The sequence below is a fragment of the Lepidochelys kempii genome, chromosome 11, assembly GCF_965140285.1.
Source record: "Lepidochelys kempii isolate rLepKem1 chromosome 11, rLepKem1.hap1, whole genome shotgun sequence".
Classification (NCBI taxonomy): Eukaryota; Metazoa; Chordata; order Testudines; family Cheloniidae; genus Lepidochelys; species Lepidochelys kempii.
The window spans coordinates 64,213,440-64,228,141 of NC_136390.1; the positions used below are offsets into that span (position 1 = coordinate 64,213,440).

The 14,702-nt window shown below is 47.2% G+C and overlaps 1 protein-coding gene and 1 pseudogene across 1 annotated transcript in view; one reads left to right on the plus strand and one right to left on the minus strand.

Annotated features, from left to right (window-relative positions):
• PTH2R (parathyroid hormone 2 receptor) overlaps positions 1-12,720 on the minus strand; it is a 96,642-nt gene extending 83,922 nt beyond the window's left edge. The window contains exon 1 of the mRNA XM_073304765.2: positions 12,357-12,720. Within this exon, the coding sequence (XP_073160866.1) occupies positions 12,357-12,428 (72 nt within the window). The 5' untranslated portion in view covers positions 12,429-12,720. The remainder of the gene's footprint in view (positions 1-12,356) is intronic.
• On the plus strand, positions 3,736-4,859 carry LOC140895899 (DNA (cytosine-5)-methyltransferase 3B pseudogene; annotated as a pseudogene).
• Positions 12,721-14,702: the final 1,982 nt, after the last annotated feature.

A 14,702-nucleotide genomic window follows, 5' to 3' on the forward strand; every position in this document is an offset into this window, starting at 1 on the left:
TGTGTTTTGGAATTTGTGCAGATTTGGGTTTTGTAAATGCAGAGTACATTCAAGGCACTATCCCTGTGATTCACACTAACCCCACCCATCCTGCATCCCCGGTCCAGTTCCAGGGAAAGGCCACACACTTCCCACAATCCCTCCTTTCTAAGCCATGGAGAGAATAGGAAGCTCTCCCTCACCATGTTCATAACACTTGCATCTCTGCATTAAGACAGTGACTGCATGCAAATCTCATCTTCCGGACTTCAGCTGGTCACCTGTAGGGTCAAGAAGGATCCCCCATCCATTGCCCGGGCCAGACTGCCCAGATACAATTGGCCGGGAGTGGTTGCCTTCCGTTGAAGCATCAGATATTAGGCACAGCTAGAGGCAGGACACCAGACGAAATAGCCCAATGTTCTGAAGCGCTACAGAGAATCCTCGCTCCTCCATGCTTAGCTGGGGAATCTGGCTTCCACGCTCTGGGTCAAACTGATCACCAGATTTGGGGTTAGGAAGGAATTTCCCTCCAGGTCAGAGGGGTTTTTCACTTCACTCTGCAGCATGGAGCAGGGATCACCTGCCAAGAGCCACTGGGCACAGCGGACTTACTCTATTCCCTGCCATCGCAGGGGCTCAGGCATTGGGGCCATCTGCATCTCTCCTGTGGCACAGGACACTTTAGTCTCAGGACTGGAAAGTAAACAAGACATTTGGACCAATAAAATCGACTTGGAAAGATTCAGAAGTAAGCCGTGTCTTGCCTCCGCAGTTATTTCTAAGTAAGGCACAAACAAGGCATATGATTTACTGCAGGTCACCCAGCACTAAACTTTACAGCTGGAGCATCATGGACAGGAGGAGAAAAATGGACAGAGGCGCTGGGGGAAGAGGAGAGAGAAAGAAACAGTCCCAGTTGGAGCAGGAACAGTCAGTGCAGGATTGGTTCCAATCCCAAGGAGAGGAAATCAGGTGAGAGCAGCAGTGCAAACAGCAGGAAGTTTGGGGGAGGGGGGGGAAGAATGGGAAGGGCTATGAGGAGGAAATCAGATACAGCCCTCCTGGAACCCTGAGTATGTAAATCGCATTCCTAGCCTGTGCTGGGGCCCATGTCACTGCATCTTCATTGCGATTTGTAGCTGCCCTAGCTAGATTAAATCTTAGCATAGATATGCCTACATGTGATAATAGACACACCCTATGCTGACTACTCATAGATCTACCTCTGCTCCAGACCCATCTCTTTCTAGCCAAACTAAAAGGTCAGCCTGACTCTGGTCTAGCCATCAGCTCTAGTTCAACCTGGCTAAAACAGAGCTCTGAACCCCGCTTCCCCACACCCAGAACTGCCCCCCGCCTCCTTTCTTGATCACTATGTGGTGGTGTTGTCACATCCTGCCTGTCACTCACACCTCTAACCTGGGGTCATCCTCACAACTGCATTAAACTACTCCCAGTGTTAAATGGCATTATTTACACTTCCAGTCCTCCTTTAAAAGAGTCTAACAATCTACAACAGCTAGGCATACTCTTTTAAGTTCATATAAGGGCCTTATGGAATAAACCCTGTGCTTATGGAACTCCTGTGGGAACACGGTGTATGAAGGAACAGGACTCGGATGTTATAAATATATTTATCTAGGGAAGGGAAGAGGGAATTAGTGTTCGGGAGAAAAAGGAAAAACACACAGAGCAAAAGGTGGGTCAGATGGAGGGCAATGGCCTTAATATAGCAAAGTCCCATAGAGCTTTCCAACATCAACCTATAGCAGAGCCTCTGTTTGCCTCATCAATTGGGAAATAGTTCCCAGTAACGGCTTAGAAAGAGAGAATGGAGGTTTTTTGCTTATTCTACTGTAGCAGCCTTTTTGTTCCATGCAGACATTGCCCTTGTAAAAAATAAAAGTTGCCAGACCACACGATAAGAGACGGTCTATGCTAGAAGTCTCCTCATTATATGCTTCAATGCCTTTTTAGCAATTGCAGAATGCTGTGCATGATACATATAGCATACAGATTATGCTGGCTAGAATTGTGACAAGTTTCAAACCTGAGATCAAATTTATTTCTGTGGGCCAGATGCAAATCTCAGTATTCCCAACCTCCAGTGCCCCAAAATCATAGGCCAGGCCCTACAAAATCATGAGCTATGACCCCTAAAGGTTTAGAATAGAAGGCAAATAAAAATCTCATTTTTAAGCCAATCTCAACACCTATGAGGGCTAGAAGTTTACTTTTAAAAATGGAAGCTGAAATTCTCACTTAAACATGGGATTCCAGTAGGTGGAGTTTTTTTTAAAAAACAAAACAAAAACACACACTCACACACCACAAGACTAGGGCCTGCTCTACACTATGGGGTTAGGTCGAATTTAGCTGCGTTAGGTCGACTTAAAAATGACTGCGTCCACACAACCAACTCCATTCCGTTGACCTAAAGGGCTCTTAAAATCGACTTCTGTACTCCTCCCCTATGAGGGGAGTAGAGCTAAAATCGACCTTGCTGGGTCAAATTTTAGGTAGTGCAGATGCAAATCGATGGTATTGGCCTCCAAGAGCTATCCCAGAGTGCTCCATTGTGACCGCTCTGGACAGCACTTTGAACTCTGATGCACTAGCCAGGTACACAAAAAAAGCCCCGGGAACTTTTGAATTTCATTTCCTGTTTGGTCAGTGTGGCGAACTCAGCAGCACAGGTGACCATGCAGTTCCCCCAGAATCGTAGAATGTTTCTACACTCCCCCTATCATCTCTGTCCCTGAGGTTATCGCAGATTAGAATGCGGGGAAAAAAAACAACAACAAAAAACGCACTCACAATGACATGTTTTCCAAGCTCATGCAGTCCTCCTGCACTGATAGAGCACAGCTTAATGCATGGAGGCATTCAGTGGCAGAGGCCAGGAAAGAATTGAGTGAGTGCGAAGAGCGGAGGCAGGACGCGATGCTGAGGATAATGGGGGAGCAACCGGACATGATGAAGCATCTGTTGGAGCTTCAGGAAAGCCAACAAGAGCACAGACCCCCGCTGCATCCACTGTATAACCGCCTACCCTCCTCCTATGTTCCATAGCCCCCTCACCCAGACGCCCAAGAACGCAAGCAGGGGAGGCTCCGGGCACCCAGCCACTCCACTCCAGAGGATGGCCCAAGCAACAGAAGGTTGTCATTCAAAGAGTTTTATTTTTAGTGTGGCTACAATAAGCCATGTGGCCTTGTCCTTCCCTCCTCCCCCACCCCACCCGGGCTACCTTGTCCGTTATCTCATTTTTTAAAAAATTAATAAAGAATGCATGGTTTCAAAACAATAGTTACTTTATTTCGAAGGGGGAAGGGTGGTTGGCTTACAGGGAATTAAAATCAACAAAGGGGGCGGGTTTGCAGCAAAGAGAAACATACACACGACTGTCACACCGAAGCACGGCCAGTTATGAAACTCGTTTTCAAAGCCTCTCTGATGCGCAGTGCGCCTTGCTGTGCTCTTCTAATCGCCCTAGCGTCCGGCTGAGCAAAATCGGATGCCAGGTGATTTGCCTCAACCTCCCACCCCGCCATAAACGTCTCCCCCCTTACTCTCACAGATATTACGGAGCACACAGCAAGCAGCAATAACAATGGGAATGTTGGTTGCGCTGAGGTCTGACCAACAGCGCCAGCGATCTTTTAAACGTCCAAAGGCACATTCTGCCACCATTCTGCACTTGCTCAGCCTATCGTTGAACTGCTCCTTACTACTGTCCAGGCTTCATGAGCCATGGGAGCAAGGGGTAGGCTGGGGTCAGTGCGACCATGCGGTGCTGCCAGCTGGGAGAGGAGCCTGAGGCAGAAGCCTCCAGCTCATATGATATTCCAGGCAAGACTGAATCTGCATGAGACAAAACTTAAAGAAGAGAATGACCTGGAGTCTCTGGCTCCCATTCAGTGCTCTAAGAGGAGGATGGCCTGATTGACCTCACTGAGGAGGATTCCAAGGAGTCCTCCCAGAGCAGCAGTACCATGTCTGCCAGCAGCACCCAGGGGGACCACAACGGATCCCCCGAGCTCGTCACTGGGGAGCAGAATTGTAGGGGAAGTGGTGGAATACCAGGATGGGAAAGATTTTGGAATTGGAGAGCTCACGTGGGGGAAGATCAAGAGCTTCTCCTGGTGGCCTGCAATCATCGTCTCCTACAGAGTCACATCCAAACATCAGGCAATCTCCGGAATGCGCTGGGTGCAATGGTTTGGGGACGGGAAGTTCTCCGAGGTTTCAGCAGGCAAGCTGGTGGGTCTGATGGCTTTTAGGCAGCATTTCAACCACTCCACGTTTAATAAGCTGGTCTCCTATCGACGAGTCGCACACTATGCCCTGGAGGTTGCTAGAAGCAGGGCTGGGAAGACGTTCCCAGAACCCCCCGGCCAAGCAGCTAAAGACTAACTTCTGCAACAACAGCAAGGAGCGGGTGGAGGAGGACCAGAGCAGAGAGCAAATGGTTTACGAAGGCACAAACAACAGGAGCCTTGAAGACAGTTGTTTATCGTGCGGGAGAAAAAACCCAGCCACATTCCACCTGCTGTTTGAGGGGGGCCTTTGCCAGACTTGCAGGGATCGATTCCTGGAGCTCTTCTATATGTACGACGAAGACAGGTACCAGTCCTACTGCACTGTCTGCTGCGTAGGCAAAGAGCTGCTGCAGGTGCTTCTATGTCGAATGCCTGGAGGTCCTGATAGGGCAAGGTACCTCAGCCAAGACAAAAGAGCAAGAGCCCTGGAGCTGTTACACGTGTCAACCACAGAAGTGCTATGGGGCGTTACAGCGCCGATTGGACTGGAATGTACGGCTGAAAGACTTCTTCACCAGTGACAAAGGACAGGAATATGATGCACCTAAAATCTAAAAAGGCCCACACATTTCCCAGAGTCACTACCCTTGATAACAGAATGTCAACGATTGCACTGGCTACGTGGATCACAGCAGCCCCCCACAGTAGACTTGCCCACAGCAGCAGTGGTGATGGTGAGCTGAGCGGGCTCCATGCTTGCTGTGCTATGGCGTCTGCACAGGTAACCCAGGAAAAAAAGGCGTGAAATGATTGTCTGCCATTGCTTTCACAGAGGGAGGGGCGACTGATGACATGTACCCAAAACAACCCGCAACAATGTTTTTGCCCCATCAGGCATTGGGAGCTTAACCCAGAATCCAATGGGCAGCAGAGACTGCGGGAACTGTGTGATAGCTACCCACAGTGCACCACTCCGTAAGTCGATGCTAGCCAGGGGACTGAGGATGCACACCGTTGACTTAAAGCGCTTACTGGGGACATACGCAATCGACTGTATAAAATCAATTTCTAAAAATCGACTTCTATAAAATCGACCTAATTTCGTAGTGTAGACATACCCTAAATAAAAACCAAAAGAATTTCTCTACGCTCAAATCAGCTGTGCTGACATTCCCCAGCTGAAGAAGTGACCCTCTCTCATTTATCAATTGTATCAATATAGATAAGGAAACTTAATGCTGGTTTTGCTCAGTGGCAAAACAAATCATATTGATTGTTGGCACAATTTTGCTGGCTTTTGAGTGCAACTTGTATGTCACAGTAGAAGGGGGTCTAAAAGAAACCACTGCCACAACCAATAGCATATCCAGCTTTCAAGAGCCAACTCTTACCTGCCTGATTAAGAGAGCTCCTGCACTAAGTAATACAATGGGAGGAAGTAGATCTGGTCTTATCCCCAAGCAACACATACAGTCCCAATGGATATGCTTCTTTGCTCCTCTCATAAACTGACTGCTTTTCTAGAGTAGATTCTTGGCTCTCCAGCTATTTCATTCCAAGGACCACATCATAAGAGGAAGTGCCTTTTAAGGAACACCTTTCTTCCAGACATCCCAGTTCTCTACTCTTTTGTTCTCAAAATATTTTATTCACCGGGCTCTATAGCCCAATGAGAATTTATACACCACCATTCCAGAAGCAGTATCCTCAACTGGGGGTTCCCAAACGTTCATAGTGGTGACCACATCTTCATAGAAGGATGCACAACCGAGATAGACAGCCTCCACGATCCACTCATGATTGCAACTCATCCCTGTGTCAACTGAAGAACAACATTAGGATAGTATTTTGTACATCGTCAGAATGCTGGTAAAGAAGTCCCACTATAGTCTTTGCCCAGTAAGGATAGATGGAAACAATACAACTGACCAACGATTGGAGACTAAGACATCAGAGGGAAAATGTGCAAGTTATCTTGCTATCTGTGACCGACACAAAGAAAATGGAGTGGATATTTCCTTATCATGAATATGGATAAACGAGAAAGGGAAAGATGAAAGAGCAGACTGACTGACTTAATGCTAAGCAAAGCGGCTACGGAGATAAGGGGTTCTTCAGAACATCAGAGGCAAAATAAATATTAAAGGGAAAGTCATCCTGTTAACAAGCAAGAAGGTGAATTAAACCTGTAATGACTCAATCACAGCCAAGATGCCACTTTCTTTGTTAAACACTCAAGATCAACGGGGGGGAAAATAAACAAGGAGCTTTGGAACCCGACTGCCAGATTGTGGCCTTTCCTGCATTCAGTGCAGGGGATTAAAAGGGCATGAAATACCCCTTATGCCTCTGCACCAGCTATCCACACCCTGGCTGGCTGCACAGAATGGGAGAAGAGCCACTGAGGATCTGGGTCCTAGAGACTCTGTAAAGGTAAAAACACAATATAGCGCTCACAAAGTAAGATGACCTCGTGCAAACAGCTATTCATAGAGATGAAGAGAGAGGAAAAAGGACTATTTGGAAAGTCTGAGTCTTTATATCACACTGCAGGTCTGGACGATATACGGTCTGGGGCGCAAAGAGAATGAGCTAACATGCTAAATCACTGAGAACTGTTTCTGAAGAGTTATGGAGATAGACGATGGTGGGACGGCGGGGGGGGGGAAATCACATAGGTCAACAATATTCAGAATTTAAAAACGACACTCAGAAAAGCTGCTGGCAACTGCTGTTCAGCAAAGGTCATTTCTATGATAACAAAACCATCAACAGTTAGAAACGTGGACTCCTATAAACCATATCAAGCCAAATCACAGGCGCTGACTTTTGTTTTTGCCGGTGGGTGCTTTTGAAGACGTGTGTGTGTTTGGGGGGGTGGGAGGGAGGGCGACTCTGCCAGGTTTTTTTTGGGGGGGGGGACCTATTTGTAGTATATTTATACACTTTTCATATTCTAGTTATGAATATGTGTGTCCATCGTTGGTATCTTATCAATTTAACTATTATTAAAATAGTAATGAACTACACAACTACATCATCATGAATTACAGTAGACTAAAATCCTTGCCCTCGCCTACAAGCTGTCTTCACTAACGTCCCAGTTTAAAGTCATTACATCTCACTGTAGCTTTCTGGATGAAATGATCAGCAACACGGTGGCTCGTGAGGGTGCTGAGCACCCCCAATTTTTTTCAGTGGGTGCTTAAGCCCCGGAGCACCCACAGAGTCAGCGCTTATGGGCCAAGCACACTTGATTGTAGTTCTGTGAGAAAAGGAAAGAGCCAGTTTGAGAGTCCTCCAGTCTGTGAGGAAGGTAGGCATAAAACCTATGCAACACTTCATTACACTTAAGCTCTCAAAAGAGGGTTTAAGTGGATCTTCTCTGGTACACATACGTTCTACCTAACCGTGAACGTCATCTATCTGCAAGCACTCACTCACAAAGTAGTTTCATTGAGATCAGCAGGAGTAACTGCTCAACACTGTGAGTAAAGGACTCACAATCTGGCCCAAAGTTATTGGATGAAAGGAAAATAATTCAGCGGAATTCACACCTTAGTTTCTTGGCTGCTGCAAAGATGGCCTTAACCTGGAGTAAAGACAACAGGAAGAGCCTACAAGCTGCAATTGACCTCTCCTATGTAACTCAACAAATCCACAGAGTAGCGTAGCATCTTTTCAAAGAATAGTGAAACATTTTGGCTTACCAGTGGTGGTGCGACTAGGGATTTTGTATCTGTTTCAGTTATCAGAAGAGAGAGGACTTGCAAATCACACACAGTAATTTCATAACATGTGAAGAGTCTGGCTTCTGGGCCTTCTTTAGACTGGCCTTAGGACCCTGTAGAAGGGTGGTCACCCAGAGCATGCTCCCTTGTGGCTGGGTGGGAAGCAGCTCTTTCCTGTCTGTCAGCAGTCGCTCAGGTCCGACAATGGGCTGCCACCAGACAGATCACGTTTTACTTCCACACCCATTTTGGAGTACTCCAGTCAAGTCCATATAAAACACCACCCAAAGTTCCTGTTGCTTCAGCCCCTTCCTGGAGTTTACTAAGACCCCTGGGTCCTCACCCAGGGTCTTCAAGGTAGACCGTTCAGAGAAATCTCAGGTAAATATTTCTAGTCCCACTCAGCTCCCAGTACGTCACCAACCCCTGCCTCAGGTTCACCACAGCAAGAACCCCTCATTTCCTGCCACCTCAGAACTTCCCTGGTCTTAGCTCCACACTGAGCCTTCTTTCAGGCCCACTGAGGAGAGAATCACCATTTCCTGTAGCCTGTGCCTTTTAACTGTCCATGTCCAGAATTGTCCCCTACCTCTACCAGCCTTCCCTGACTCCGTCAGCTTCCTGGCCACCTTCCCAGGTCCCACACCCAGCTTCCTCAGGGCTTCCTGCTGGGACTGAGCCTAATGTCTGCAGAGTTCTTTCTTGCTCTTATTTCAGAGCAAGGCCTCCTGGGGCTTTCTCAGGGGCTGTGGCCACAGCCTATCCCTGCCTGCAGCTCCTCTCCACAGTCCTCCAAACTCAGTCCACATCCCCCTTAGGCTTTACTGTCACGGTCTCTTGGCTTCACTGCCTCCGGCTTCAGGACAATCTGCCTCTAGCCTCAGGCTTCACTACCCCCAGCCTCAGGACTCTCCGGCTCCAGGCCACCCAGGCGTTCCTCAGCCTTGAGCTCAAGAGAGGAAGCTCCCAGTACCTTTCACTTGGGTCCCTTCCCTGACCTTTCTACTGCCCTCTGCTCTGTCCTTCAGGAAGTCCCAGCTCCTCCCCTGCTGGGTTTGATCACCAATTATACCTGACACCCTTCCACGTGGAATCCAGAGGCCTAATTGGACTCAGGTTCCTCTTGGACTCTGTAATGGGGGTGTATAAACCCCACATAAGTTTACACCTACCTGCAAAGCAGTTTGTGTATATTATAATGGTCTGTGCCTTCTCACGGGCTTTGGAGAGCAACATTCCATAGTGATGTGACATGCTTAGAGAGGTAAAGGCAGCCTCTGTCTAGAGAAAGGCTAGTCCTTTGGTTGGCGCGAGGCTGCAGCTTAGGGCACCTACGCTCAATGCTCAGCACTATCACTGGGACATCCAGCAAGTCACTCCATGTTTTGGGGGCGGGTATTCCACTGGCATACATGGTGGAGATTTACATTAGACGAGGCCCTTTGTTTGAGTCATCCATTTAAATTGTTGCACCTCAAAGCAGGACTCTCTCTTATCCGGGGTAGGTACTACAGTGCCTCGTACGACAGAGTCCCCATGTTAGCCAAGACCCCGAGGCTCTACTGTAATGTTACTGATAATAATAGAATGAAACAAATGGAGACAAAAACATTAGTGGCGGTTTTTCCTTTTAGTTTTAGAGAAAAATAAATAGGGATCTTCTCCTGGATGCTGAAGACCCAGGCCCTGATCCAACAAACACTGATGCACGTGCTTAACTTTATTATTGTAACGCATCCCATTGATTTCAGTGGGATTACTCGCAGTAGTAAAATTAAGCATGTACATCTTTGCAGGATAGGGCCCCAAGACTGGAAGAAAATTAACAATTGCCCAAGGGGCCACTGAGCTTCATGACAAAGTTAGTCGTGAGTTTTCTTCACCACAGTACAAATGAATCACCCCCAGCCTGTGCTTACTGTTTAGAGTGCCTGCTAGCCAAACATGCCTGGTCTTTGAATTCCCTGTCTCTTTCACTTACCAATGCATCCAGGCTATAAGGTAACAAGCTGATCGCTCACTTCATTTTTTTTTTATTTTTTTGATGGAGGGGACTTGACCTAGCACTGCCATTTGAGTCATCTCTCTTGAATTGACCTTTAAAGATTTCTTAAAATCCAGCTAAAAGTATACAATCAATTCAAACAAACAGGTTATGAAAGATACTGTTGAGATACAATTACATCTTGGTTTTAAAATCTAAGGCCCCTTTATTATTAAAACTACTTAAAACAAAAAGGAGTGTTGCATTTGTTATTTGCTATTTATATTTGTAAATATCCTGTCTTGTGTTATTAAGGGTTTCTTAAAGAAAAAAGAAAACATATCCTTTGCCAACACAGGGTTAAAAACTAGAAAACATTTAGACACTATGGTAAATATAGATAATAAAAATATAATAAAATAACACAGGAAATAGTCTTGAGAAAAGAAGACTGACGGTGGGGGGACCTGATAGTCTTCACTGTCCTCTTTATAACAGCCCTTAACATATCTGATCACTTGTTCTCTCTGAAGTAGGACAAGAAGTAACAGGCTCGTACTGCAGCACGGGAGATTTAGGTTAGATATTAGGAAATACTTTCTATCAGGGTAGTTAAACTCTGGAACAGGCTTCCAAGGAAGGCTGTGGAATCTCCATCATTGGAGGTTTTTTAGAACAGGTTGGACAAACACCTGTGAGGGATGGTCTAGGTTTACTTGGTCCTGCCCCAGCACAGCAGGCTGGACTTGATTTCTCAAGGTCCCTTCCAGCCCTACATTTCTATGATTCTATGAAATTCCAGTTTGTGGCTTACTCATGACTGTTACAAATGAGACATGTCTAGTAATGAATTATAGCCAAAGAATGACTCGATCAAGTGCTCTCTCTACCTGACCCTAGATCAGGTCTTGCTAGTACTCACTGTCATAGTCACAAGTAAATCCCAGAACAGAGTTTCTTATCAATTATAAGTAGATTTTAGTTATTCCTTGGTCTTAGTGTATGTATCCATTTACTTTCCTACTATTCTTAAGTATCCAGAACCATAGTACCTGAGTGCCAGGTGACAATATTTAACACTTATATGGTACATTACAGTTTTTGGAAAATGTAAAAACCATTAACTAATCTTCAGTTCTCTTATATCGTTACATAAGTAGTATTCTCAATGGGCAAAAAGCTTTAGTGATTTGCCTAAGACCACAGAGACAATCATTGCAAAGCAAGGATAAGAGCTCAGGTTTGAGAGCTCAGGAATTCCTGGCTCTAAGATCTGTGGTCAGTCTAGTAGACCACACTGCAAAATTTCCCACTGTTAACCGTTTGGTATTATGGATAGCCACCCATTCCAAATTAGAACCTGAAAAAAGCACTGTACATTTTGACTGTCTTTTCGAGTAACATTGAAGGACTGCTGTTTAAATTCAGTGTTTTAAGTATCTTATTCCTCATTCTCCTGTTTCCTTAAGTCCCACTTTTGCGCCTGAATTTATCTCCGTCCAAGGGCATGGAATTGTTCTTTGCATTTACCAATACAATATTATAAAATTAAGTGACATCAAGGATTGTTTAAAAACCTGCAGTTATATCAACACGAATAATGAGGAAACACAGATCTTGGCTGAAAGCATGGAAACAGCCGCCTATGAAATTAAACGCCGGCCCTGTCGCTTATAAACGAGCGCCCTCTACTGTGTTACTGACGGTACCAGCAATAAATGCCATGAATTCACAAACTTTTAGCTAAAACGAATCCAGGCTATTTCATGGATTCTACTTTTCACTCAAAAAAAGGGGAAAATATGTAAAAGATTTCAAGCCGGCCACGGTCCCATGGCCAAGTCCAACCGCAGTACTGTCTGCCGTCCATAGATTAAGAAACTGCAGGGGAAAGTGAATTGAGATGCTAAACTTCCTGTATTTTAGAGTAAAAAGAGCTCTCTCTCCTTCCGATTGGCTAGTTTCTCCAACACCGGGTTTTAAGAGCGAGACAAGCCCACAAAGCACCCGAGATGTACTGGATCGCCACTCGAGACAGCAATTTATTCCGCTTAGACGCATCCCCAGTGTTTGCCCTGGCAAAGTGGCTATCGCGGTCTGAGTGGAACCGGAGAAAAAATATCAAGTTTTTGGCTGAGATCTTCCAAGCCGCCCGCGTCTCGTTAATTTGAGAGGCAATTAAGAGACTTGGAAATCTCAGCCTCAATTGCTCAAGAAACACCTCTCGGTGGGGAACCCAATATCCCCCCCCCCGCGGGTGCTTTCCTTGGCTTTCCAGGCAGGGCTCAGCACGGAAGTTCACAGCCACGACCTTGCGCCAGGGCTGGCGCTCGGGGGCCCCCGGGCAAGCGAAGAGCCGAAGCGGCCAGCTGGGCGAAGTTGGGCAGAAGTTCTTACCTGTGCCATGGCCAGCAGGCAGCCGCTCACGGCCAGCCAGCCGAACGCGGGGCGCACCCCCTGGGCGGCCATGCCCGGCGCCTCCCGTGCCAGAGGCGAAGAGAGGGGGTCTCTGCTCCGGGCTGGCTCCGGCCGGGGCGCAGCAACGCCGCGGAGCCGGGGGCGGATGCGCTTTCCCGGGCCGCTGCGAAGTCTGCACGGAACTTTATAGCTCGTCTCCGGTGCGGGCTCGGGGGTGGGTCCCAGATCTGGCTTCCCCCGGGAGCCGGGCCGCGCCCGCTTCGCTTCAGTGGCACATGGCTTCGCTCCAGGCACAGAGCGCTCCGGATTGCCCGCGCGGCGTGTCTACACCTGAGCCCCGGGGCGGGGACGCCTCCGAGCAGGTCCTGCCCTGAGTGAGTTCAGTCTAGGCTTGGTTTGCACGGCTGGGGAGGTGCCTGTGGCGGGGGCCGGGGGAGGTGCCTGTGGCGGGGGGGCGGGCAGGTGGAGACAGCCGTAGCCGCTTGCTCAGAGAGGTGGCACGTCCTTGCAGACAGCTGGGTTCCTGTCCCCGGACAAGGGCTGCGTGGAGCGCCCAGCCACCCCATGCCCAGGGTGTGCAAGGGGCCAAGCCACCAGCAGCACCTCTTGGGATCGCAAATGCCCCCGCCCCTTCCCCCACTGGGTGCTCAGCACCGTGCCCGATTTTAGGCCACTGACCGATTACCTTCCATTTGGATCCCCAAACCATTTCGTTTTTCTCGAAATTCCTTTTTCACGTAGCCAAGCCAAACATTTACCGCAAGGTTCCTGGCTGAGAATGCTAGCATTTCCACCGCCTACCCTGAGTGAGCAGACTGTTCACAGGACAAGCAAGACACTGAATGTGCCCCTGCTATGTCTTATTTCGCCAGCTCCCTGAGAAGAACTAAACATGGACCTTATTTCCAGCACAAACCAGCAAGGCACTCAGCACCGTCCACACCCCTTAAACAAGGATCTAGTAGAAATGTTAAAAACCGCCAAAGAAATCTCACTATTTAAAAAGGCGTTTTTCTTCGCCACATTTCCCACAGTCATATCCTGAACTGCTGTTTCCAAAATCTGGTTTTTCAGAATTAGCCAGGATGCATCACCCGTGCCCTCTCATCACCAGTGAAATGTGGTTCCCGGATACCAATAGGATCAGTGAATTGTGGGAAACTGAGGCAGCTGCTCCTGAAAGACAGAATCAGCTGCCACAAACTAGAAGCAGGTTTCAGAGTAGCAGCTGTGTTGGACTGTATCCGCAAAAAGAAAAGGAGGACTTGTGGCATCTTGGAGACTAACAAATTTATTTGCGCATAGGCTTTCCTGAGCTACAGCTCACTTCATCGGATGCAGAGAGCGATAGATACAAAGCACAATGTAAACCCAAAGAGTCAGTGCAGCCAGCATGAGAAAGGAGCGATTGAGGCAGAAAGATGTTTTCCATTCCAGTGGCTGAAATACAAAGAATTAATCAAATTCTCAGGAATCACACAAGACTTCTTATCAGAATGTGACAAGGAACATTTTCCTGATCCTGCCACAGAGCATGACAATACATTGCAACTTGTCTATCCAATTAGGAATGGACAGTAGTGACAGATAAAGAGATAGCCCTTCAAACACAGTGTATAGCCTCATCTTACCTGCCCCAGAGAGATACCTGAGGGGGGATCTGTCTTTTTCTTACACTTTGGCAACCCTTGTATCATTTCTCAAGCCAATAAAGTCTTACTGAAAGTCTCATTTTTATCATTATTAAAAAATGGCCAGATCCCAATCTGAAATAAATGGTTACAGCCCCCAGAATTTCACATGGAGCTGTGAAGAATTACACTATCTGAGGATCTAAAACGTACAACACTGAACGTCAGTTGAAATGTGTGATTGTTACTGTTACATGGACTTTTGAGCCTAGGCCTGCTTACAATATAATGGTCCTGCAAGGTCTGTACAGCCTTATCAGACTCTATATGAGGCCCCAACCACCACTAGAGGAGGACAGAGTAAACACACTGCGGGTTGCACAAACTCTAATACATCTCAGTTACTTTGTGAACATAGGTTTCAGAGTAACAGCCGTGTTAGTCTGTATTCGCAAAAAGAAAAGGAGTACTTGTGGCACCTTAGAGACTAACCAATTTATTTGAGCATAAGCTTTCGTGAGCTACAGCTCACTTCATCGGATGCATACTGTGGAAAGTGTAGAAGATCTTTTTATACACACAAAGCATGAAAAAATACCTCCTCCCACCCCACTCTCCTGCTGGTAATAGCTTATCTAAAGTGATCACTCTCCTTACAATGTGTATAGTAATCAAGTTGGGCCATTTCCAGCAC